This window comes from Pteronotus mesoamericanus, unplaced genomic scaffold (assembly GCF_021234165.1).
Source record: "Pteronotus mesoamericanus isolate MK-2021 breed Mesoamerican mustached bat unplaced genomic scaffold, CSHL_Meso_final contig_173, whole genome shotgun sequence".
NCBI lineage: Eukaryota > Metazoa > Chordata > Mammalia > Chiroptera > Mormoopidae > Pteronotus > Pteronotus mesoamericanus.
The window spans coordinates 11,750,199-11,776,068 of record NW_026555072.1 but is presented as its reverse complement, the minus strand read 5'-3'; the positions used below and the strand labels follow the sequence as shown (position 1 = coordinate 11,776,068).

The window sequence follows — 25,870 nt, the reverse complement described above, 5'->3', positions numbered from 1 at the left end:
AAGTGGATTCCCTCCCGTATATAATCTCCACTCTTGCCTTTTAGGAACACTATGGCTCTCTGAAAGGCCTTACCCTCAGCTGGATTGGGGATGGGAACAACATCTTGCACTCCATCATGATGAGTGCAGCAAAATTCGGAATGCACATTCAGGCAGCTACTCCAAAGGTAGGGAAACTTTTTGCCTTGAAACTACCCCCCTTTAAATCATCCCCAGATGCAGTTACCCAGTAAAAACAAACCTGTCTTCCATTCAAGAGCAGAGGTGAGGTCACAAAATTTAGGTTATGTTATCAGCCCTACTGTTATAGCTATTTGGGCTCTTGAGTGCCTACTTTTTCACCTCTACGAAATAGTTGTGGCTGATACCTTTCATCCTATGAGTCTGTGTAAAAGCATGTCTGAATTATCACCTCGAATGCCCTGAAACCAGCTATTGTGATGACTGGCATCCTTGTGCACTGGTACCACAAAGGCTGAAGAAAGCAGTAAAATCCAGACAGCATAGAACTCACAAGGCACAGGGTGAATGCCATCATTTTTTTAATAGAGTCATCCCCCCTTATCATGGGGAATACATTCCAAGACCCCCAGTAGATGCTTGACACTGCAGAGAATACCAAACTCTATATACACTATTTTTTCCTATTCATACATACCTATGATAAAGTTTAACTTATAAATTAGGCCTGGTAAGAGATTAATAATAATAACTAATAATAGAATAGAACAATTATAACACACTAATAAAAATTACGTGACTATGGCCTCTCTGTAAATATGTTATTGTACTGCACTCCCCCTTCTTATGATAGTGTGAGATAGTAAAATGCCTACATGGTGAGATGAAGTGAGGTGAATGAGACATTATTAAGTAAAATAAGGACTACAAACCTCAAAGTTGAACATAAGCACTGCAAACCTCAACAGTTGATCTGGTAACCGAAACAGCTATAAAGTGAGTAAGGACAGGCAGTGTACACAACATGGATATGCTAGACAAAGGGATGATTCACATCCTGGATGGGATGAGAAGGATGGTGTGACATTTCATCACACTGTTCACAATGGCACACAATTGAAAACATATCAGTCATTTATTTCTGGAATTTTCCACTTGGTATTTTTGAACAACAGTTGCCTGTGGGTAACTGAAACTTTGACACGGAAAACTGCATATAATGGAGGACTACTATACTGGAGTTTGATAGAAAAATGCCAATCTAGACCTGGTTGGTGTGGCTCAGTGGATTGAGTGCCACCCTGTGAACCAAAGGGTTGCTGGTTGGATTCCCAGTCAGGGCACATGCCTGGGTTGTGGGCCAGGTCCCCAGTGGAGGGTACACAGGAGGCAACCACACATTGATGTTTCTCTCTCTCCCTTTCTCCATCCCTTCCCCTCTCTCTAGAAATAAATGAGTAAAATCTTTAAAAACATAAAAAGAAAAATGTTAATCTAACATGAAAGTCACCATGATGGCACTTGCACCAGCTTAGTGCTTCAAACTCAACTTGAGGGACTCATAAGCTTTTAAAGTCTCAGTCCCACATGGCTGTGAACCTGACCCCCATATACTTCTTACATTGCTGTTAATCTCTCATAGAATGCTCAGGAAGCAGTACTTCTTTCAGAGGCCTAAAATGACCCTTCTGAGAAATAATGACCTGGTAATATACTATAGTTGTTGCTCTGAGAAGGGGAACTGGGAAGTTCAAGAAGAGAGGTAGGAGAAAGACTTTATTTTCATGGTATATTCTTTTATATGTTTTGAATTTCTTAATATGTAAATGTTTTACCTCCATAATAACATAAAAGCATAAATAAACATACCAAAATAAAAAATGCAGATTCCCCTAGGACAACCTTAGATTAAAATAACCCACAGCCTCATTCAAAATAAATAGGCGTTTTATTTTTTATATTTATTTTTATTTTAAGAGAGATATAAATCATGTTCCAATGAACATTTTGAGCATTCTCTGGTGTATGTATGCAAGAGTGTTTCTAAGATGTATACTTCAGGGTAGAATCTCTGGGTGGTTTACCGTAAAAACATTCTGCTTTTCTAAGTAATACAAACATCTTTTGCAATATTACCAAAAATAGACAAATATTTACTCCTACTAGCAATGGATAATACTTTTCCTTCCTTCCTAGCCTCACCAGCACTTGGTATTGTCAATTTTTAAACACATTAGAACCAATATGTATATAATAGTATTTCTCTCTGTGGTTTTACTTTGTAATTGTCTGTAATTTACTTTGTAATTGATTAATTAAGACATGAAGATTCCTGTCATAAAAAAGTCTATATTAGCACTTAAAAAAGAGAGAGAGAGAGAGAGAGAGAGAGAGGAAGGGAGGGATTAAGAGATGGAGAGAAACATCAATGTGTGGTTCCCTCTCACGCGCCCCCACAGGGGACCTGGCCTGCAACCCAGGCATGTGCTCTGACTGGGAATTGAACTGGTGACCCTTTGGTTTGCAGGTTCAGCACTCAATCCACTGAATCACACCAGCCAGAGCTAAATAGGCCTTTTAGAGGATAAAAATTAACTCTACAGGAGATGCGTACACAAAGCAGTCCTGAAGGATTCCCACAGAATGTTTAAACAAAAAATCCCATCTCTGCTGAATTGTTTTCCCCATTATGTTTTTCACTGAATACTAATATTCTATCAGGAGTCTTTTGAAAGGAAACTTCCCCTCAATAGAAACCATTTCAGAAACAAAGTAAAAGATAAAATTGAACCTGTCATTAATGATGTCTACTCACAATTATTGTGCACCAGTGTGTTTCTAATCAAGCATGTGTTTGCTGTTAATAGTCACTGCAGTGGTTCACTCTGATAAGCTAAGACATCCAGAAGTAAATATTTGAGGACTAAAAATTCCTCCCAGCTTTTGTTTCTTGACTTTTGTTTATTTGTCAATCACCAGGAACTTGAATTTCACAAGGTAGATTAATAGCTGAATTTCTCCAACAGGAAATATTCCAGTCCTTGCATTAGTTCAAGCATTCAGTCTTCACCCCCACCCTCTACCAATGTCTTGGGCCAAGCTCTCCACAAGGAGATCCCCATGAAGATTCATATACAAGTGATTTATTAAGGAAGTACTCCTAAGGGAAACCTGTAGGGGAATAGGGGTATCAGAACAGAGAAAGGGAAGAGTCTAAGCAATAATTCCATTAACAGTGACCAACCAGCTTGGTTTGCTCAAGACTAGGGATTTCTGGGGATATGGGACTATCAGCTCTAAAACTGGGAGAGTCCCAAGCAAACCAGGATAATTTGGTCACCCTAGTGCCATGTCAGGCACGGCCTCACAAAAGGGAACTTCAGCTTGATCCCACAGGCGCTCTGGAGTGTAAGTTATACCCCAGAGCTATTCCAGCCTGGGGAAAGGAAGGTGGGCTTTCATCCTTTGAACCAGTCCTTGGTCAAGGGTAGCAAGGGGACAAGGGGTGACAAATCTGGCACTTTTGACAAGAAAAGCAGCTGGTAGTGAGAGGGCCATTTTCTGAAGAACAGTAGGGTTCTGTGTGAAAAGCACACTGAAATGGGGACAGGGAGCAAGGGCTATAAAAAAGGACCTTCTGATTGGCATCTGGGTAGAGCGTCGGCATTGTCTTTTAATTCTGCAAAAACAAAACAACACTAAACAAAATGCTTTTCCCTAGTGTTTTTGCTGGATCAGTTTGAGTCAGTGCACCCTGCTGCCTTAATTTGCAGGGGCTAACAAATTATCACAACGTTGGTGGCTTAAAACAATAGAAATTTATTGTTTCACTGTTTATTCTAGGGACTAGAAGTCCAAAATCAAGGTGCTGGCAGGGCCACACTCTTTTTGAAGCCTCTAGGGCAGGATCCTTCCTTGTCGCTTTCTACTTCTGGTGGCTCCAAGTATTCCTTGGTTTGTGGTTGCATCACTTCAACCTCTGCCTCTATCTCCTTCCCTTTTTGTCTATGTTTCTCTTTACAAATGACCCTCTTTTATGAAGACATATTACATTCAGTCCCACCCTGATCCAGTATGACCTCATCTTAACTAATGACAAAGACCTTACTTCTAAATAAGGTCACATCCTGAGATTTTGGGTAGGAATGAACTATTTGGAGGACACTATTCTGCCTAATACACTTGCCATAGAAGAAAAAGCAGTCACCCTATTATAGTAAACTTTGGGGACTCAGAGAGATAACTCTTACAGCAGATAATTCTCTTCTGTTCAGCATGCACTGAAATAAAGGGTCAGATTTCACATGTGCGTAAGGTGGTGCTTCTTCACTTTACGGGAAGAATTAGCACTCTTACTACAAATCTAGTTTGAGGAAATGTATTAATGTGAACTATTACCACATTTAGTTTTTACAGATAAAACATATATTAACAATAATTGTTCCTTGCTATAAGATGTTTTAGAAATGATTTATTCTGGTGGAGAAATAGATTTAAACATTTTATTGCATGTCAGAGGTGTTTTATTAGCATCAAAAGAAAAAAAATCCAATGTTAAAAAGTAATTTCAGTATTGTTCTTATGCAGAAACTCATTTAAATGATAAAGTGTACTAAAACCCGGTTAATTCTTGGTGGGAGTAAGAGTTTTAAAATGTCTTCTGGAAAGTCTGATAGTGTAGAAGTTGTTCTACCAATTTATAAGTAGACCTATTTCCTTTGAAGATAGAGCTAGGAGATTTATTGTAAATTTAAGAAGCACTAAAAAGTTTCCAAGGCCATAATTAATCTATTTCCCCATTCTTCAACCAAGAATAACTTACATGTTCAAGAAAACATAATTTTGTCCTTGATTGTAAAATTGCTCCATAAACTATTGATGGTAATGATTTTAACATCATTCTAAGTGAATATTTAGACCGAACGGGGTTTGTTAATCATCTTCCTCCTCTGGTTTTAACATTTATGTAAAAGCCAATGAGTGATTTAGTATTGAAAGCTGAGCTGTGAATAAAGAATTCCACTTTGTATTCTCAGTCATGGCCCAGTGCATGCAAGGTTGGGTGATTTTCTAATTTCCAAACCTCTCCGTTGGTTCTCTAGGTACTTATTGATTCCTTCTCTAAGAATGATTATACTTAGGGAGTACAAAAACCTGCTCTTCAAAGGGAAGGCTAAATTTTCAGGGCAGGAGGCACATGAGGTTATAGCCAAGTCTCTTCATTTACGTTTACCAGTATGAACGTGCACTACATTAGTTACTAAATTATTAAATCTTTATTAAATACCTCCCCCAAATTCTGATAAACAAAATTCCAAAATTTATGGCTGTTTTAAGGGTAGTAAAGCTGCTAAAAAGTCTATAACCATCATCATCAACATCTGAATAGTTTTTTTTCAAAAATCCTTACCCTAGGATCTGTTGATTGATTTTAGAGACAGAGGAAGGGAGAGAGAGAAACATCTATGTAAAAGAGAAAAACATCAATTGGTTGCCTCTTATACGTGACTGGAGATCAAACCCACAACCAGGAATTGAACATGCAATCTTTTTTTGTATGGGATGACACTCCAACCAACTGAGCCACCTAGCCAGGGCTGAATAGTTCTCTCCTTAAGAATTTTGTAATGAGAGAAGGAATTATGGTAGACAATCATGTGCAAATAAACACAATTTCAAATAAATAAACTTGAACATACATTTCACAGGTTGAGATTCCTGGGAAGCAGACTCTGAGACAGAATTTATCCTGCAGGATTTTTATTAGGGTGTGCCCTTGGGATTAACACCTGTGTAAGGGAGGTGGAGGAAGCTGGAGTGAGGAGAGGGAGAAATCAAGGTGTGATGCAGGCCTAACAACCACTTCTGCTGACTTTATGGAGAAGTCCAGACTGAGATGGCCATTCAGAGTTGTTGTGAGGTGGGAGGACGGAGTGTGGTTTTCATACGCTCCTGTCAACCAGTCATGGAATGTAGGTTGCCCTATAAAGGTATGTGACCTTGGGTGTGTCAGCTCTCTGAAGCTGAGACAGTGCCCAGAGAAGGCTGACAGCTGAAAGTCATCTTTCAGCAGCATGCCTAGCAGCTGGGGGAATAAGTCCTTTATTTATGAAGGGGAATCTGGGTGGCACATGACAGCATCCACCACAATGCCCTACTGAGAATTTATAAAAACCAACTCATAATGAAAGCTAAGAACTCAGGAAAATGAGAAGCATGAAGGAAAAAATGAGAATAATTATGGTGTTTGGACTGACAAGACTTCCATATGGAGGGTATAGAGGTGAAGCTGGGCTAGAGTTTTGACAAAGGAGGAGCTGACAGGTTCTTTTGAAGACACCCAGGAGAGGACAAAGAGGGTGGTATGCAAGGGTAAAAGGCTGTGATGACAGAAAAGGGCAAGACATGTGCAGGGATGTCAATAAGAGTGGCTTTCCTACAGCAAGATGTTGAGAAGAATTAAAACAGACAGAAGCAGGGGGTGTCAGTGGGGAGCCTTGATACTCTTAATCAGCTTTGACTTAAGAAACAAATAGTAAACATTGAAGGCTTCAGAAAAAAACAATTCTTGTTATAATACACAGAACAGATTGGAAGGAGAGGATGGAGGCAGAGGAGCCACCTGTGGGGTCTGGAATAGCGTGAGCATTTTGGCTGCTCCTATAATGTCCTCTCACCTGGAGCTGAGGCTAAGGTGTGCAAGCGGGGTACCATATGGTGCAAAATTTGTACTTGCAGGATTCTGACAGTGAGTGCCTCCTTAGATTTTGTGCCCTAGGCAACTTTCTTGCCTCACTCAAGTCCTAACCTTTCTCTCACCAAACCATTCCAAGTATACTTGAACAAAAGTGTGCTTGCTGTGTAAGTGCCATTTCTGAGCAAGTGCCCAACACTCAGAACACTTGTTGATGGGTGTAAAAGAATGTGTGTGTGTAGGCTGTTAGTATTTAGCTGGGGTGGTCATGGAAGGTTTTTCTGAGTAGGAAATATTTGAGCTGAGACCTGAAAGTGTTATCCACATGGAGTGGGTGTGGAAAAGCATTTCAGACAAAAGAGCATTAAAAAAAAAAAACAGCTTGTGGAAAGACTCAGACAAAACTGCATAAGGTCGTATAGAATTATGTATATGATCCTCTTAAACTATTAGAGGAACAAGAAGCAGTGCAACCAAGAGCTAAAAAGCACCCTACTCTGTTGAGTTTATGACTAAAGAGGTCAAAACAATAAAATAAAAATGGGGCGATTGGTTATATTTTAAAATGCCAAGGCACTATTAAGGTTTGATCAATATGTAAATATCATATACTACTGAACACAGTTGTGTTACAACTTAAAGTATAAAAAGGGAAAAGAGTGGGGATATTGTTGAAAAGAATATAATCCTTATGTAATAAAGCATATAGAATAAAATTACCTAAATAACAGTTAAATTCTTCCCCCTTCAGGGTTATGAGCCGGATCCCAGTGTAATCAAGTTAGCAGAGCGGTATGCCAAGGAGGTATGTTCCCATACATAAAGTTATTATTGCCTTTATCTGTCCCATGTATAATTGGCATGCTTGTGTATTCTAGAACAATACCAAACTGTCACTGACGAATGATCCATTGGAAGCGGCTCGTGGAGGCAATGTATTAATTACAGACACTTGGATAAGCATGGGACAAGAAGAGGAGAAGAAAAAGCGGCTCCAGGCTTTCCAAGGTTACCAGGTTACAATGAAGGTACAAATTGATGCCTCTCTGAAGGTTCATTAATTCCATTGATAAAGGCCAGAATCATCTAATTACTCATTCACTTTAAGGGGAGCAGACTGTCCTTTCACTCCCTATGAAGGACCCACTGACTGTATCCCCTAGGGATTTCTTTATCCCTGAAGGTTAGCTACATCCTTTAGAAAGACACTTCTGTCCTATTTCAAGGAATTTTAAACCCAGGCAGAAGAAGCTAACTTTTTTCTCTCACAGCAATGTAGGCATCAAAATGCTTTATACTTTATATGTTTACAGATACAAGGTTACTTCTGTTGCATGCAGTTTCTCATGATTTCTTCTAGAAGAAATGTCCAATAATTATGTTCTTCAGGCCAATCCTTGACTCTATTTTCTAAGGACTCAAGTCCAGTTGAGTTTTGCTAACTGCCTCCAGGGCATTCCCAGGGGCATCCTATCTATTGTGATGCCTTTCATGATATTGGAAGCAATGCTTGATCTTGAGAATGCATTAGAATTGCCTGGAGGAGGTGTTAATACACAGCTGGAAGGACCCCACTCCCACAGGGATGTTGAATCAGTAGTTGAGGGGTGAGACCCAAGATCTGCATTTCTACCAAGTTCCCAGGTGATGCGATGCTGCTGCTCTAGGGTCACACTTTGACAACCACTGTTCTGGAGGAAAACCCTAAAAGTCAGGTGGATATTGGGATTTTGTCAGCAGGGTAAGTAACCTGTTTTAGTGAAAAAGGGATTAAGGAATTATAGTAGATATTTTATTGATAAAGTAATACATATATATAAGCTCCTTGTTCATGTATGCCAATGGAATAAAGTTTGAAACATAAAATGTGAAAATTTCTTTCCCCCTCCCCTTAACAGTGACTATTCCCAGAAGTAGCCAGTGTTTATCAATCTGATGTGTCTCTTTGCAGAACTTCTCTGTGTATTTACATATGCCTAGACACACAACAATTGATTTATCATAAATGGTATATTATACGTATTATTCCAACTTACATTTTCACTTATCCATTCATTTAATTTTTTAAATTTTTTATTTTTAAATTATGTTCATTCTATTACAGTTTTCTCAATTTTTCCCCCTTTATCCTCCTCTACCATTCCCTCCCCGCCCCGTCTCGCACAGTCAATTCCCACTCTGATGTCCATGTTTACGGGTCATTCATACATGTTTGTTTAGTCCCTTCTCCTTCTTTCCACCATTGTCCTTCTTCCCCTTCCCCTCTGGTCACTTTCAGTCTGCTCCATGTTGCCTTGCCTGTGGTTTATTTTGTTCGTTAGTTTACTTTGTTGAATAGATTCCACTTATAGGTGAGATCATATGGTATTTATCTTTCACCGACTGGCTTATTTCACTTACTCTAATATTCTCCAGTTCCATCTATGTCCTCACAAAAGGGAAGAGTTCCTTCTTTCTTTTTTTTGCAATGCAGATTGATTTTATTTATTTTTTTAAATGTCAAGATCCATTATAAAATATTAAAAAGTTTAAATCCATTATAAAGTCTCAGCAATTAAAACATGACACCAGCAGAGAAATAATCAAGTAGATCAATAAAATAAAATGAGCAATCGGGAAACATATATATATATATATATATATGTATATCTGACTAACAATGTAATATATGATTAAACTGATATTCCAGATCAATGGGGGAAATAAGGTTTACTCAACAAATAAGGTGCATGGACCACTGTTACTTGAAATAAAACAAATAGAGAGCCCTATTTCACACAGTATACAAAAAATATTCAGGTGAGTTAAAAATCAATATATAAAATCTAAGGAGTTTTAGGAGGAAATGCAAAATAATATTTTACTTACCCTGAAGTAAAATATTCAAATCCAGAAGCTATAAAGTCAAATATTGACAATATGACTATATTAAACATTTAAGACTATATAGTAATATACATATACAAAAAGTTAAAGGACAAGTAATAGAATAGGAAATTATTTGCCACACATCTAAAAAAGGGTTAATAATTGTTGTTGTTGTCGTTGTTGTCGTTTTAGGGAAAAAAAATTCTACAATCCTTTAATCGATAAGTGGATAAAGAATACCAATAAGTCATTTAAAGCTTTTTTAAAAAATAATAGAAATAGGCAAGAAATATAGTAAAACATGTTTAGTTTCAACAAATAATAAAGTAACAATTAAAATAACACATCATTGTCACAATCAGATTAATAAGTATTAAAAATATTGGTAATATTAAGTATTGGTAACTGTGAAAGGAACTGGGTATTTATAGACTATTTTTCTTCATCTTAAAGCAGCCCCTTTAGCATATTTTGCAGTGCTGGTTTGGTGGAGGGGTATTTTAGTCTTCTTTTGTCTAGGAAACTCCTTATTTCACCTTCCATTTTAATTGAGAGCCTTGCTGGGTAGAGCAGTCTTGGTGGCAGGCCTTTGCTTTTCATGACTTGGAATATTTCTTGCCACTCCCTTCTGGCTTGCAGAGTTTCTGTTGAGAAGTCAACTGCCAGCTGTACTGGGGCTCGCTTATATGTTACTCCCTCTTCCTCCCTTGCTGCCTTTAGGATTCTCTGTTTGTCTTTGATATTTGCCATTTTAATGATGATGTGTCTTGGAGTGGGCCTCATTGGATTCCTCTTGAATGGGACCCTCTGTGCTTCCTGGACTTCTGTGACTTTTTCTCTCTTCCAATGAGGGAAGTTTTCCATCATTACTTTTTCAAACAGATTCTCTATCCCTTGCTCCTCTTTTTCTCCTTTTGGTATCCCTATTACACGGATATTATTACGTTTCAGGCTGTCCTGCATTTCCCTCAATGCCTCTTCATTCTTTTTGAGCCTTTTTTTCATTGTCTTGCTCTTTCTGGCAGCTCTTTTCTCCCTTGTCATCCAGCTCACTGATTTGATCCTCTGCTTCATTTAGCCTGCTTTGATTCCTTCTGCTGTGTTCTTCAATTCAGAAATTGTATTCTTCATTTCCTCTTGTCTCTTATTGATATTTTCTATGTCCTTTTTCATGCTGATATAGTTTGCAGTAACTTCCTCATAGTTTTCCTGTAATTCTCTCTGAGCTCATCAAGCTTCCTTAGAACCGGTGTTTGGAACTTAATATCTGATAGTTTACTTGCCTCTATTTCATTGATTTTTCTTTCTCGGGCTTCCTCCTTTCCCTTCAACGGGAGGTGGCGGGGGGTGTGTCTTTGTCTTCCCATTATTTGTGAGACTCTTCTTTTTTTGCCTCTGCTTCTTCAATTGATCTGTCTTGATTTCCTGAATTTTTGGCGTGAACTTCTATTGGAGGAGACCACTGTTTTTTCTTTCTGGATCCGTCTCTGATGATGTCAGATGTTGACCCTGTCTGATCTTAGGCATTCTGTTCAAGACTTCCAGGAATCTACTGTTTGTGGCTGTCTCCTTCAGGTTCTAATCTAGTCAATCTGCACTCAGCAGGCCAGCTTAGACTTTACAGGGCGAGGCAGAGTCCCTCCTGGGGGTGAGGTTATTTGGTCCTCTCACTCTGCTGCCACTCGGGAGTGGTCTGCCTGAGCCAGATGGATGCTGCAGTACGGGGGTGGAATCAGCATGGGGATCCCTCCAGCTACTCTTCTCTCCCTAAAGCCTCCATCTCCAGTCTCTCCTCAAGCGTCTCTTGACCACTCTGCACCCCCTTTAGCCAGAGAACTATGATCTATGGCTGCCACTCTATACTCAGCAGTCGGGCTTTAGCACTACCGGGCCAGGGCCTAGTCCTTCCTGGGTGCAGGGCTATTGTGTCCTCCCGTGGTGTTGCCTTTCAGGGGAGTGGTCTGCCTGAGCCAGGTGGCTGCTGCCATCTGGGGGATGAGTCAGCACCAGAATATGCCCCTGCCTTTGTCAGAGATCAGAGTAAGTGTCTGCAAATAAAAATTTAAGCATTGACCCTTTAAACGGCTCTTTGCATCTCCAGCCGCCTGCTGCTTTGCGCAACTGTCTGTTATCTGTGTACTTTTTTGGGTTCTGGTGCTATATGCTAGAGATCCCCACTTGTGGTTTAGACCCTGGGAGATCCAACAGGCCATTTCAATATCTTTCTTGTACAGCCACCTGTGGGTGCCCCACCTGCCTTCTTGAGTTTCTACCACACTCCCCACCAGTCAGGTTGTGCTAAAGCTGATTCTTCTGTCTGTCTGAGGTTATAAGGCTCTTCTCTCACTATTGTTCAGTTGTTGGTTCCAGGAACAATGGCATAATGGGAAAAATGGCATATACATTATAAAACATGGGAAATGCTGCCGAATTGCCCATCTGAAAAGGACTGACGATATAATACTCCCTCCAAACTTTCTCCATCCTTATTTACATTTTTAATCTTAAAGATTGGTATCTCATGTTTTTTAAAATTTGCGTTTTGCTTATTACTAATGAAGTTAAACATCCTTTTTGTGTTTATTGTCCATTTCCATGTCTTTTTCTATAAACCACTATCATATCCTTTGCCCATTTTCTATTGTTTTTTTTTTCCTTTTATCCTTGGTTACAGGAGTTATTTATACATTATGGCCAATCCTTTGTTATGTATGTGGCAAACATTTTTATGGAGAATTTTTATTTTTATCTTTTTAAAAATTGAATTTATTGGAGTAACATTGTTTAATAAAATTATATAGGTTTCAGGTGTACAACTCTATAATACATCACCTATATATTGCATTGTCTGTTCACCACCCCCAAGTCAAGTCTCCTTCCATCCCCATTTATCCCGTCCCTTTATCCTCTCCTACCTCCCCTGCCCCATCCCTCCTTTCCTTTTGGTAATCATTATATTGTTGTCTATTAGGGTTTTTTTCTTAATACGTTCACCTTTCTCACCCAGCCCCCTCTACCACCTCCCCTCTGACAGCTGTCAGTCTGTTCTCTATATCCATGGAGAATTTTTAAATCTCTGTGGTTTACCCAGTACTTAACTTGACAAACTTAGACATTGTTCTGTTGCTGGAACTCTAGATATGAAAAGCATTAACCGAACTGATGTATGACAGGTTCAAATGTTATTCTTTTCCCTTGTCACTTTTCCAGTATTTAGAAACTCAGAAGGTTCTGAACCTAGACCTAGAGTGGGAGGTAAAACAAATTTTAAGTACAAAGGCAGTAATTTTTAGGTAAGAAATTATGAAGGAATGTATGTAGTTTTGAATCTGTAAGTGAACAATGAAATGGATGGAAAATGTAACTTTCAGTAATTAACTGTTGTAGAAAATTAAAACTGTTAGAATATTTGCATTAAGAATGAAACATCTAGTACAGTGCCCATAACCCTGTTTAATGTACTCCTATCTCAGTGCTCTTTTTCAAAATTGTTTTAACTAGTGATAAAGTATGCTTCAAGTGCTAAAAAGCAGAATTGGGAAATAAGCTCAAAATACAACACAGTCACATAAAAGCAACTTCTAAAATATTTTGGGGTATAATTGGTAACTTTTGCTATCAGCCACATATTATACTAGTAGAGTTCTTCATGGAAATGTCCACTATTCCCCTAGAAAGAATCCCAGAAAACTGAGTTGATTTGGAGTGACAATCTCCCAAATAAAAAAAAATGACAATAAATTTTCAAAAGTTGAAAGTACCATATATATTTCCCCTGGGTGCCTTGAGCTCATACCCTTCTTCATCACCTTGCATGCTCCTTCGTCTCTCCCTTTGCAATGATCTCTGACTCCAGGCCATATGTGCTGTTAAATATTAAAGAAAACAAATGTGATAGTCACACATAATAGTCAAAACAAGGTCTTATTCCCATCTCTTCCTTAGACTGCTAAAGTTGCTGCCTCTGACTGGACATTTTTACACTGCTTGCCCAGAAAGCCAGAAGAAGTGGATGATGAAGTGTTTTATTCTCCACGATCACTAGTATTCCCAGAGGCTGAAAACAGAAAGTGGACAATCATGGTAAGCAAGAAATGGGGAATGGAGAATAAGGAGTTCTCTCGGTGACCCTAAGTAGGTCATTCATGCCTTTTGGCAAACAATCAGCGACTGAGATTATCCACCTACTTTACTTGCTTATACAGCATCTATTTCTTTCCAGAAAGCTCATAATTGATTATTACTGCTTATTATCATTTACAGTGCATTTTGAGTAAAACCAATCCCACTCCAAAATTATCTATTTTAATGGAAATTATTACTCCTTTTGATTAGTCTGAGCACCAGCCACCATTGCCTGCCAACCGTTACAAGTTGTACAATTCTTATTTTACAATCTCCTTGTTAATGTTTTTAGAGGCCCTTATTTAGTGCCTGCTACAAAATAAGCATTTAAAGTAATCTTATTTCCTTCCTCCTGTCTTCCTTCCTTTCATAACTTTCCTAGATAATTGTTTTGTTTGTCCACTTGACTTTGGCCACACAGACACATTTGTTTTTAGGTATGGAACATTTCCAGAATTGCAGCAAAACTAACAAAAATTATTGGTAGCTTTAACATAATGCTGCTAATTTCATCTTCATCACCGCTGTTCTGGGAAATATTAATATCAGATATCTGCTTTACAGTATCCCAAATGTCACTTTCTTTTCTGGAAAACTGAATACTCAAGTGCAATAATTTAGTAGCATCATTTTTTGTTTTTGGCTTTTAGTCATTTAACTGATTGCAATTACTATATTAGCCAGGTTTTACTGGCAAACAATAGAGTCTACTCTAGGTAGAGAAAGGGAAAGAAATCTATTGAAAGACATTAAGCAGCTCCCAGATTATCTCAGGAAAGAGGGTGTAGCAAGTCATTCTTGGATACCACACATTCAGAAACAACACGGCAGGAAAATTGCCCAACAACACTGTAGATTTTTGTAGCCAAAACACCACTGACACAACGACCCATAAGCTGGTAACTAAGGCCTTTGAAACTAAATGCTAGCTACTACATTATAGTTGTTCCAACTGAACTAGATACCTCTACCTGCATATACAGCAGAAGACTCAACATTCCAGCGAATGGCTTCCACTGCGTTTAATTCCCTCATGGCTCCAAGTCTTGAGTAGATGCAGCTAAGTGGTATGTGTGCATCCTAGCTGCTGGGTAGTCTGGGAAATGTAGTTTAGAGCTTTAAAACCTCTGGGGTAGTGAAAAACAAGGTGACAAGCACTATCTGCTAATTATTTAGCTATTCTATAAATGAGGATTGATAAAGTTACTGCGAGCATTAAAATAATACATGTAAAACACTTAGTATGGCACCTAAGACACTGTAAATACTGTTGTTATAATTATCACCATCAGCGTTTTCATTGTTGACCAAATACAGTGACCAGCAGAAATTCAAGCTCCACTATGTCTGTTTGGAAGCCAATAATGACTGCCTTTGCAATGGAAAGTTGTATATCAGGCCTAAATTTGTCATATTTAATATGAAGGATGATTTTTTTTTTTTACTGTACCTTCTAGCTTGCCACTTCAGGGTGCTAACTGTGGCTAGATGGCAATTGCCATGTCACATAGGCCAGTGCTTCTGAAACTTTAATGTCCATTTGAATCACCTACAGATCTTGTTAAAGTACAAGTTTGGATTCAGTGAGTCTGAGATGGGGGCCAAAGTTTAGCATTTCTAACAAGCACCTAGGTAATGCAGATACTGCTTTCCTGTGGACCACATTTGAGGAGCAAAGATCCAGATGAATAAAAAGAAAATGCATGGGCAAACAACAGAACATAAAAAGTAGAATCACCATAAACCAGACAAACAGACAATAGCAAGCATCCACAGAGAATATTTGTAAAAAATGAAGAAAGAAAAATTATACTTTGATCACCATTCAGGCAACATGACTACTCAGCAAATTCTTGGAAAAAAAATGTGAGCTGTCCAACCATATACCTCAGGAAGCAACATAGCAAAAGTACTTTCCTCCAGCTCTAGTCTTTATCAGAGTATGATTGGAGTTACAAAAATAAATCAACCTAAATCTGTTAAAATATTTCCTTTTAGAAATTTGGACAGACAGAGAGGAAACTGAAAGAAAGCTTTCTAAAATATCATTTATGGAGAAGCTCTGCACTTTCTCAATTTTTAAAGAGCTTATTTAAAAACATCTTTGAATTTACCTTAAAAATTAAATATATAATATATTCACATGGTTGACATGTTTATAAGAATAAATATAAGTATATAAATATGTATGTATATATACAGACATACATACAATGAAATCTTATGCCCACCTATTTTCCATCCTTCTATGGTCTAGCACTATCTCTCCATCCTTCAACTTCCTGAGGTACCCACTGTTATTAGGGGAAATTATATTTTAAACAAAAAGCAAAGCTATGTTAAAATGAAGGTGGAGAGTCTAAAATACAAAGAATGCTTAACTGGGAGTGAGAAGACTTGAATTCCATAACTGTCTTTAATACTAGTCAGCTGTGTCATCATAGACAAGTATTACCTCTCTAGGTTCCAGTTCTTCATATATAAAATATGCATATCAAGCTCTATAGATGGCAAATGAGTTTTAATCTTAGGTCCTCAATATCATCAATAGGCTACTTGGAGTACTATATCAGAAGGTCCTAAGCTTGCCTGTGGTTTTGTAAAGAAAGAGTGGTGTAGCTGAGTAATGATACCCGACATGGATTCTGGAAAGATGGTGATGACATACATGCTGCACTCTTTATATCTCTAAGCTAGATAATTTGGATGTCCCATTGAGTTAAGCTCACTTCAGCAACCATATACTGAACACCTGCTGTGTGCCAGATCCTCTGTCAGGCATTGGAGATTACAAAATGAATATTGTGGAGTCCCTGCAGACTGTACAGTTCATAAAAGCATAGTATTTTCAAGTGGGATAAAACTTTAGAGACTGTAGAGTCTAAATTCTTATTTTATAGGCAAAGAAATTCTTCTTAGCTTATTTAGAGTGGCATTTAGGCTCAGCACTTTTTGTTAGATTTTTCTGGGATATTCTAAAGGCACAATGCTTGTTTTCTTCTAGAATTTTCTTATCCAATACAGTAGCTACTAGGTGCATGTGGCTCTTTAGAGTTAAACTTCTATTAGTTAAAATATAATAACATTTAAGTTTCAATTCCTCAGACATACTAACCACATTTTTAGGGCTCAACAGCCAAGTATGGCTCTTGGCTATACTATTTGTATTTGCCAGCACAGACAGAACATTTCTATCATTGCAGAAAGTTCTAGTGAACAGTACTACAGTCTAGAGAATGATTTCCACACAGTTCCATCTAAAATGAGGATGAAAGGAGGAAGGAAAGATAGAACTTACCTTCAAGTTCTGAAATGCTCATAATGACTGGTATATAATAAGGTATATAACTAAATAGGGTGAAGGACTTGTTCTGAAAGCATATAACTTTTAAAAAGTAAAAGTGTTCTCTTTTAGCACTCAGAGTAGCTTTTTAAGGCCTCTGTGCTGGGTGATTTCCAGCAGCGTTGTTCAGAATACTCTTGTAATCACATTATTCTCTCCATAATGCACAAGCCTTTGGATCCCTTTTTTAAAAAAATACACCCTTTCCTCCACCAAAAACTTGCTTTTGTATTTTTTAATAATTAGTAAGGCTGTATGACTCATAAAATCAGGAGGGTTTCTTCCTGTGCCTGCCAATTTTACTGTGGAGCTAAAGTAACTTAAAGGGACCCCACAAAAAGCTGACACTTCAAAGCACTGCTATCAGGCTCACACTCAGATACACAACACTATTGCAAATATAATTACAGTATTTTATAGTCTCTTACTTGTCTCCATATTAGTGGTGCCAGATAAAACACAGGACACCCAGTTAAAATGAAATTTTAGATAAATAATTTTTTAGTATAGCCAATGTCTTATGCCACATTTGGAACATATTTATAGATAAAAAATTGTTGTTTTTCCAAAATGCCAGTTTAATTGTCTGTCTATTTTTATTTTGTTTAGTTAAATCTAGAAACTCTACTTCAAGTTGAATTTCTAAGATTTTACTTTTGAAAATAAATTTCACACATGTAATAGCAATTGAGAACAAAACCAAGCCTGAAATATGGTCCCAGGAACCTATAAAAAGGCTAAAAATGTTTTACCTGCAAGATGTTTTTATCCCAGAGTCTGGCCTTTCTACTTTCTTCTTGTCATTTAGATCTTAACTTAAATGTCATTCCTTTAACAAGGTCTTCCCTGGCCATCCACTCTTAAGTGGTTCCCTAGGCCCCTTTATACCATTTTTATTTTATTTTCTAATGACATTTAATACTACCTGATATTTATTTGTTGCTTATCCCTCCCCACCCCCACTCCATATAATGAAAATTGCATCAAAGCATTGATTTTGGCTGTAATGTTCTTTGTTATATATAGAATGGTGCCTAACAAATACCCTAAATATGTGCTCAATACATTTTTGTAGCCTCAAGGCAATATATAGTACTTGTTCTACAACACAGGCTTTGAAAATAAGGTTAAAATCCTGGCTCTCTGTGTAATCTTGATCAAGTACTATAATTTCTCAAAGCCCAGTTTATTCATATAAAAATAGGGATTAAAATAGAAACAACTTCATAAAATTGCAAGGATTAAATAAGTTAGGATTCATTTGAGCAGAGTGGTCAAGGTCAAGGCACAGGCAGATGCAGATCCATCCCTTACTACTGCCACTCAGGAAAATGCCTATGCCTCAGTTCCCTCATTTGTATTTTATGTCCCTTACCGCCTCACCCGGTTGGAAAGGGTATTAAATGTTAGGGTACACATAAATCACTCAGCACAGGGCCCGGCATTTGGTAACTGCTCAGTAAATATACTCAATGAATACCTTTTAAATATAAGACCTGCATTTCTGATACAGACTGGGGACACATATGGAAAACGGTGGAAAGGGAAGAGCACAGACCTGAAAAGTAGTAAAACTATCACTTGAGAGTGGTGTCAAGGAACCTGTATAAAGGACCTATGGACAAACCAAAGAGGGGTAGGATTGAGGGTGGAGGTGGGGATGGGTGGGGCAGGGGAGAGCAGTGGGGGAATAATGGGGACAGCTGTAATTGAACAACAATTAAAAAAAAGAATGGAGTCAGAAAAATACGGGTCCCAACCCAGTTCTGTATTAGCTGTCATTACCAGGACAGAGTTCATCTATAAATGATAGTAATGGAAGCTACCATAGAAGGTTGCTGTATTAAATGAGATAACGCATAAATATTTCTCTCTAGTGCACCACACCACCTAGCATAGAGCTTGGCAAATATCTCTTAACCCACTAACACATGATAAGGCACTTCGTCTGGCATGTAACACTCAATAAACATTTGTCATCACTGTTTGATATTAATACTATTACCATTATTGTGGAAGCTGGGAAGCGTGAAAGTGATAATTACCATTTGTGGCTGACAGCCTAATGGGAAGTTGTACTCTTGGTTATAAATATTTTCTCATGAGTAATCAGATTCAGATAGACATTATTTGTTATTCCAGATGATTTACTTGTATTATTCTACATCTAATTTAGGTTACAAGTGACCAAACCACAGTATAAACATGAAAATGAGAGGGATTATATTTCTCTAAAACCAGCCAATACCTAGGTTTCACTTATGACTGGAAAATCTAATCATCACTACCACCATGATATATCATTTCAACTAGTCCTGGAATGAGGCCTAAGTAAGCATATGTCTGTGCATATGTTTGTGTCAGTCTGATTCCTCCTGATCTTCCTTTATCTAAGTAAAAATCAATATTAGATAGAAATTGTCACCTTGTCATTTCCTTGGGAAAATATATTTTACCAAATGCCTTCAAAGCTACAACCCACTTCCTCTTAAGTCCTTAAGCAGACTCTTGCTAATTTCCATTTCTTTTTTCTCTTTCTTTGTTGTGTCATCCTAGGCTGTCATGGTATCCCTGCTGACAGATTATTCACCTCAGCTCCAGAAGCCAAAGTTTTAATGCTGTGATGCTTGTCAAGGGAGAAACGATGTTTTCCAGTAACAGAATGAGTCAGTTTTTGGGGGAAGGAGAAGAGAATATAAGAGAAATAAACAAATCTTGATACATGGTATAGGTGAACAATATGATGTTGCTTTGCCATTGTGAAACTTTCTTAAAGTCCTTAATTTAAATATTGATGCCTTGTAATACATGCCTTGACTTGATTTTAACTAATTTGCAATTTCTGAGTTACATTTTGTCATCATATTAATAATCATATATATTTACCTCAACTAAACATAAAATACTATGTTCAGAATATGTAATGTCTAAGCCATTAACTGTAATCTATGCTTATTACCTTAATAAATTATTACCCACACAAATCTCTAAGTAAACATTTACCAGAGAGTCAGCTGCTAGTAGATCTGTGGGCTGTGTTCATATTCCCCAGGACCAACAAAGAAACCAAATGATTCATCTTACTGATATATCGCAATTTTCAGGCAAATGAGGTAGACAGACTTTCGCTTATGGAGGCAAGTGATGAAATTCTTAGAAAACAGCTATAACTATGCCTAAACTCTGGAGCTTTTTCCAGTCACTTGTGGGAAGGATGGTCCTTCTAGAGCACACATCTCTTTTCTGTAATGAATACTTAATGTTACAACACTAAGGAAACATTTGTGAAGAGTGGTAAAACCATGGATACCTAGCTAGCAATGTACGAGCCATTAGAGAGTAACATTTTTATAGGTTCAAATTCTTCAGCAGGAGAATTTAATTTTTTCGTGTTTGTGCTTATCATGCATCTACTCACACTACACACTAGATATTTTCATAAATCCACTACTTGCTATATTGTAGCCCAACCTTCCTCCAGTTTTTCTTCAGGATAATAAAATTTGCATACTGGATTATTATAATGTAATTAAAGCTAGTGTCTCTTGTAAGTGATTAAAATATGAAATGTTGAATTATTATGATATAATTTGAAAATTTTTAGTTAAAATTTAAATAACATAATTGGAACTTTAAAAATAATGTATTTTCCAGAGGACAAAAAAAGTAATTACCTGTACATTCTACCTCCCCCATTAGAAGAATGTTTTCAGGCTTGTCGACTGATATTTTTCAGCAGATATCTATGACTTAAAAATGAGTAAGTAAGAGATGAATTACAAATTAGACTTGCAATGAAGATGCAATAACACATTTTGTAGGGAAAAAGGCTCATAATGTTACAGGGGAAAAATCATTTTCTCTGGTAAATATCAAAGGTGATTTTTGCGTCTGTGGTAGTTTATAAGGACCACTTAAGAAAGAGGGGAGTTTAATGGACTATATTCTTTCAGCAGAGGGCATAGGAATGAATTAAGCAGAAGGTATCATGTGGATTGTTGAGCCTCTCCCTGAAACTGCCTACATGTAAAGGACAAAATCCTGAGTATCCTTCCACTTTCTAAGTGGTTCCTCATGGTAATGAGCTGTCATGTTTTTATTAGTTATTCTTTGAACCAAGTGGAAGTTTAATTTCCACCCCTCAATAAGAAAGAACTTATAATCATTTTCTTGGTAACATATAGTCACTTTACCTCAAAAAGTCCTAAATCTTTCTTTATCATGTATACAAAATTTAATATATTTCTCAACTCAAATCTGTAAAAATGTGTTTGCTCTCTTTATTTTTCATCTTAAGAAGACATTATTTATATTATCAGGAATAAAGAAAACAGGGAAGGAATTAAGCCTAACTTTTCCCCAAACTATTTTTTATCTCTTGTTTCTTTATACTCTGTCCTCCCTCATTCTCTTTCCTATGTAACTACTGCAATAACAAAGATCAACAAAAATCCCAGCAATAATGCTTGGTCCCTGGTGTATGCAATAGATCCTATCCATTTTATTAATATAACTAGCCAAAGAGTTCCTTGCTTCCAGACTTTTTCCATTGTAACATTGGAAGTAAAAACATCAACTGATTATATTGCATTGATTTCAATGTCAGGGAAGAATCATCTGTTTGTTTCAGTGATAAGTTCCCAGGAACTTTAGTAAAATTATTCAATGTCAAATATTTCTAATGGATATTGTACTAGTGATTTGACAATTGTAAGATCCCCAGGCAGAAAGATCTGCACAAATTAGCTTGGCAATGCCACATTAGACCTCATATGCAAGCAACACTAGAACCTTAGTTAAAATGGCAGGCGTCCTTGGTCCAATGTGAAAGTTCCAAGGCAAGTCTTCTCATGTCATAAAAATGACTGATGAATACATATGGAGAGGGTAACCATAACACATTCTGTTTTGGGCCTTTTTGTCTTGGAAGCTCTCATCAATGTTTAGATTATGGAGATGGTTGAGACATGTCTTCAGATATGGTACCACTCAGCAATTTTGTAGGATTAATGTGTTTTGACAAACAAGAAAAGTCATATCAAAGAATTAAAAACCTGTCAAGTCACAATGATCAGACTCCTACAACAAGGAACACTATATACTGACATGCAAGTTGTACTCTGTGTAAAGGTCTCAGGTGAAAAATGTAAGGGTTGACACCCGGTCTGTACTTCAGTTACCAAGTCTGGTGTCCCCTTACAGGCCTTATAGCCAGGAGGAAGGAGTGACATTTTTGTAAGTTGTCCACCAAGAGGGAACAATTTTCAGACCAAATTTCAATAGGGGCTTTGTTTTAAATCACCCAAAAGGCTAGTATCTGGTAGGGCTGGCTCTACTATCAACTATTTACATCAGGAATTTTTTAATGTCACCTTGTGCTTGATTAAAATGAGACACATAGGGACACTTCAGTGATGGTTTTGGTGTCTTGCTTCAGTTTCTGCCACAGTTTCATTAAGACTCCATGATGGAAATGAGACTGTCTGTCCACCTGTATGTGGCAAAAACATGACACTGATCATTGAAATAGGAATTTGAGATCAACCCTGCAATTCTTTAGTATTTTAAAGAAATTCATCCCTAATAATTGTCCAGAAAATTTAATATCAAGTATTGATAAAAGAATCTTGGTCAGAACATATGCAAGTGAATTCCCTGATATAGACTAAATCTTTTTGTTAAAGATTTTATTTATTTACTTACTTATTTTTAAATTAATTAATTTAATTTTTCAAATACATTTGTCTCCGCCTTCCCCCCACCACTTTCCCCTGTCCCCCTCCCCCCTCTCCCTCCCTCAATCCTTCCCCACTTTGGCTTTGTCCATGAGTCCTTGCTATAAGTTGACCCTTTCCTTCCTTTTCCCCCGCCCACCCCTCCCTCCTTCCCTCTTGTCTCTGTTGGTTTCTTTTTTCTTTCAGTGTTGCTGGTCTTATTTTCCTTGCGTCTTTGTTCTGTTGGTTAGGTTACGCTTATAGGTGACATCATATGGTATTTGTCTTTTGCCCCCTGGCTTATTTCGCTTAGTATAATTTTTGAAAGGAAGGGAGGGAGAGAAACATCAGTGTGTGGTTGCCTCTTGCATGCCCCTACTGGGTACCTGGCCTGCAACCTAGGCATGTGCCCTGCCTGGGAATCCAACCAGCGACCTTTTGGTTCACAGGCCTGCACTCAGTCCACTGAATCACATCAGCCAGGGCTGGACTAAATCTTTTTACAGTTTTAATAGTGTCTGACTTATATTAACGACACCAGACTCTGTTTATTTTTTTAAACCCTCACCCAAGGATATTTTAAATTGATTTTAGAGAAAAAGAGAGAGAGAGAGAGAGAGAGGGAGAGAGATCACTTTATTGCTTGTTGTACATGCCTTCACCAGGAATCAAACCTGCAAACTAGGTATATGCCCTGACCAGGAATCGAACCTGAAACATTTTGGTGTAGAGGACAATGCTCTTAACAAACTGAGCCACTGGCCAGGGGCAGCCAGACTCAGTTTCTAATTAATGTTTTTGTTTAACTCACTCCCAGAGGAAATGCAAGCACAACTGACAGGCAAATGAATTTTTAAACCAGAATAACATTTAGAAAAAATCCAGAACACCATTCATTTTACAAAAGAAGAAAATAAGGAATAACAACAAAATGTTCCTAGGACAGAAAAGTATTCTATAGGGAGGGATAATGCATCTATTCAACACCTCTCTGCAAACTCTCTGGATTCCTACAAATGTAAGAACATGATTTGATTTATGTCATATGGTGAGTGAGGAATAGGAAGTTGCCTGGTTTAGGACTATGGTTCTGTGGGGCCAAAGGATAGAGAGGAGAGTTCACCCCTGAGGCAGGGATGGGTATAGATATCCAGGGATATGAACGGAGATTTAAAAAACCATCCATGTAGTAGATGCTGTTGGTACCCCATCCAGATCCCTTTTACCTGGCTTAGTACATCCCCGCAGTGGCTGTCAGAGTTAGCTGCTAATGGCTCCCAGACCCCGCTTTTTCTAAAGAGCTACCCTCAGCCACCACAAATCACTTAGCCCAAAAGGCTCTCACTCTTATCCCACCACCAGAAGTTCACAGTCAATGAAAGATAGAGAGGTATAACAAAACTTGGCTCCCTTCCTTCTAGACCAACTGTGTGGTGAAATTCATTCATCAGAGCTCCCCATGGGATCAGGCAAAAGCTAGTATCTGTTTGAAACCACATCCTTGATTAGCTTTCCCTGCTGTTAGCCTGCTTCCCTTGCTCCCTTCTCCTGAGAGTGCTTCCTCAGTAAATTATTTGCACAAGAATCCCCATCTCAGGCTCTGTTTCAAGGGAATTTGATCTAAGATAATCCATAAAAAGATGTTTCAGAGGTCTGTACTATACTGCTTACCCTTTAGGCATCAAAGGCAGAATAGGGAAGTAAAAGGCCAAATGGTGAAAAACTTGTGTTTAGCAAGCAACAAACTTTTCTGGTTATCAGGATCAGCCTTTCTTAGAACGAAGTAGAACATCATACAAAACAAATGTTATTTTCCTGTCACATGCTCAAATTCATAACAAGGAATTTATTAGCTACATGGAATTAAGAGACCAATTTGCTTTCCCCAGAGAAAAGTAGATCTGAGTTAACTGACACAATATTTTTTTTTATTTCTGTGACATTTTAGTACCTTTCAAATTGTCAACCCTAGCAGCTGTTTAGTTGTTCTGCCCTTTGTGTTGGCTTCCTGGCTTCCCCCAAAGCTTTTTCCTCAGCAGTTCTGGATTGGGGCCTGAGAATCTGTGTTTTTAACAACTCCCCAGGGATGTTGATGCTACTGGTCCAGGGACCACACTTTGAGAATCATTGGCCTGAGATGATTGTAAAGACTTATTTGATATGTTTTCATCTCCACATGGATAAAGTACCATCATAAAGCTCTTGACACAATCCAGATTCTCCGAAGTATTAATCTTTGGATTAATTTGGAGCCACTGTGGCCTGGATTTCATCCCTCCTCTGCTATATAACAGCTATCTAACCCTGTCCTCCTTATCTACAAAATAGAAATCATAATGTCCATCTCATAGCTTGTCTTCTGAAGTTGGCAGAACCCAGAAGCTGACACTTCAGTGAGGCCATCTCTTTCTGTGAGCTGGTTTGTGAACGTGCTACCCAGGTAAGCAACCTGGCTCTTTGCCAAACCACATTCTGGAAGCCAGCAAATCTGAAAATCTAATCAAGGAGACTAAATTCTTTGCTTACCAAAGCATGGCAGGAGTGCAAATTTATATGCAATAAATCAAAGGCATTTAGCAATTGTTGGACTTGGGGTCTAGCAGATAAAAGGGGAAGAGGATTAGGAAAAAAATATGTCAGGGTTTATCCATCTTTGTTTCAAGCTAGAACTGCTCAAAGGAAGTTTTCAAACTGTTCTTAAGGCGGCAATTCTCAAACATTTTGGTCTCAGAACCTCTTTACACACCCATAAATTATGAAGATATCACAGTCTTTGTTTCTGTGGGATATATTTACCAGTATTTACCACATTAGAAATTAAAAGTGAGAAATTTTAGGTATATATGCCTACTAATTAATTTTAAAATGACAATAGTGAACCCATTTTAGATTAACATAAATAACATGTTTTTTTTATGAAAAATAACTATTTTCCAAAACAAATAAAGTTACTGAATAGAGTGGCTGACATTGTTTTATATTTTTGCACATCTTTGATGCCTGCCTTGATAGAAGACAGCTGAATTCTCATTTCTACTTCTGCATTCCATCTGGAGCACTATGGTGGTTTGAAGTATAGGAAGAATATCAAGCCTTATATAGATAAGTGTTTGAAAAGGGAGATCTATTTGAATAGGCTTTTCAAATAATCATGGATATTCTTTG

At 37.8% G+C, this 25,870-nt stretch overlaps 1 protein-coding gene across 1 annotated transcript in view; it reads left to right on the top strand.

The window, feature by feature from the left end:
* OTC (ornithine transcarbamylase) overlaps positions 1-21,257 on the top strand; it is a 60,825-nt gene extending 39,568 nt beyond the window's left edge. Inside the window, exons 6-10 of the mRNA XM_054566558.1 lie at positions 45-167; positions 7,407-7,460; positions 7,534-7,683; positions 13,469-13,606; positions 19,548-21,257. Of these exons, the coding sequence (XP_054422533.1) occupies positions 45-167; positions 7,407-7,460; positions 7,534-7,683; positions 13,469-13,606; positions 19,548-19,607 (525 nt within the window). The 3' untranslated portion in view covers positions 19,608-21,257. The remainder of the gene's footprint in view (positions 1-44; positions 168-7,406; positions 7,461-7,533; positions 7,684-13,468; positions 13,607-19,547) is intronic.
* Positions 21,258-25,870: the final 4,613 nt, after the last annotated feature.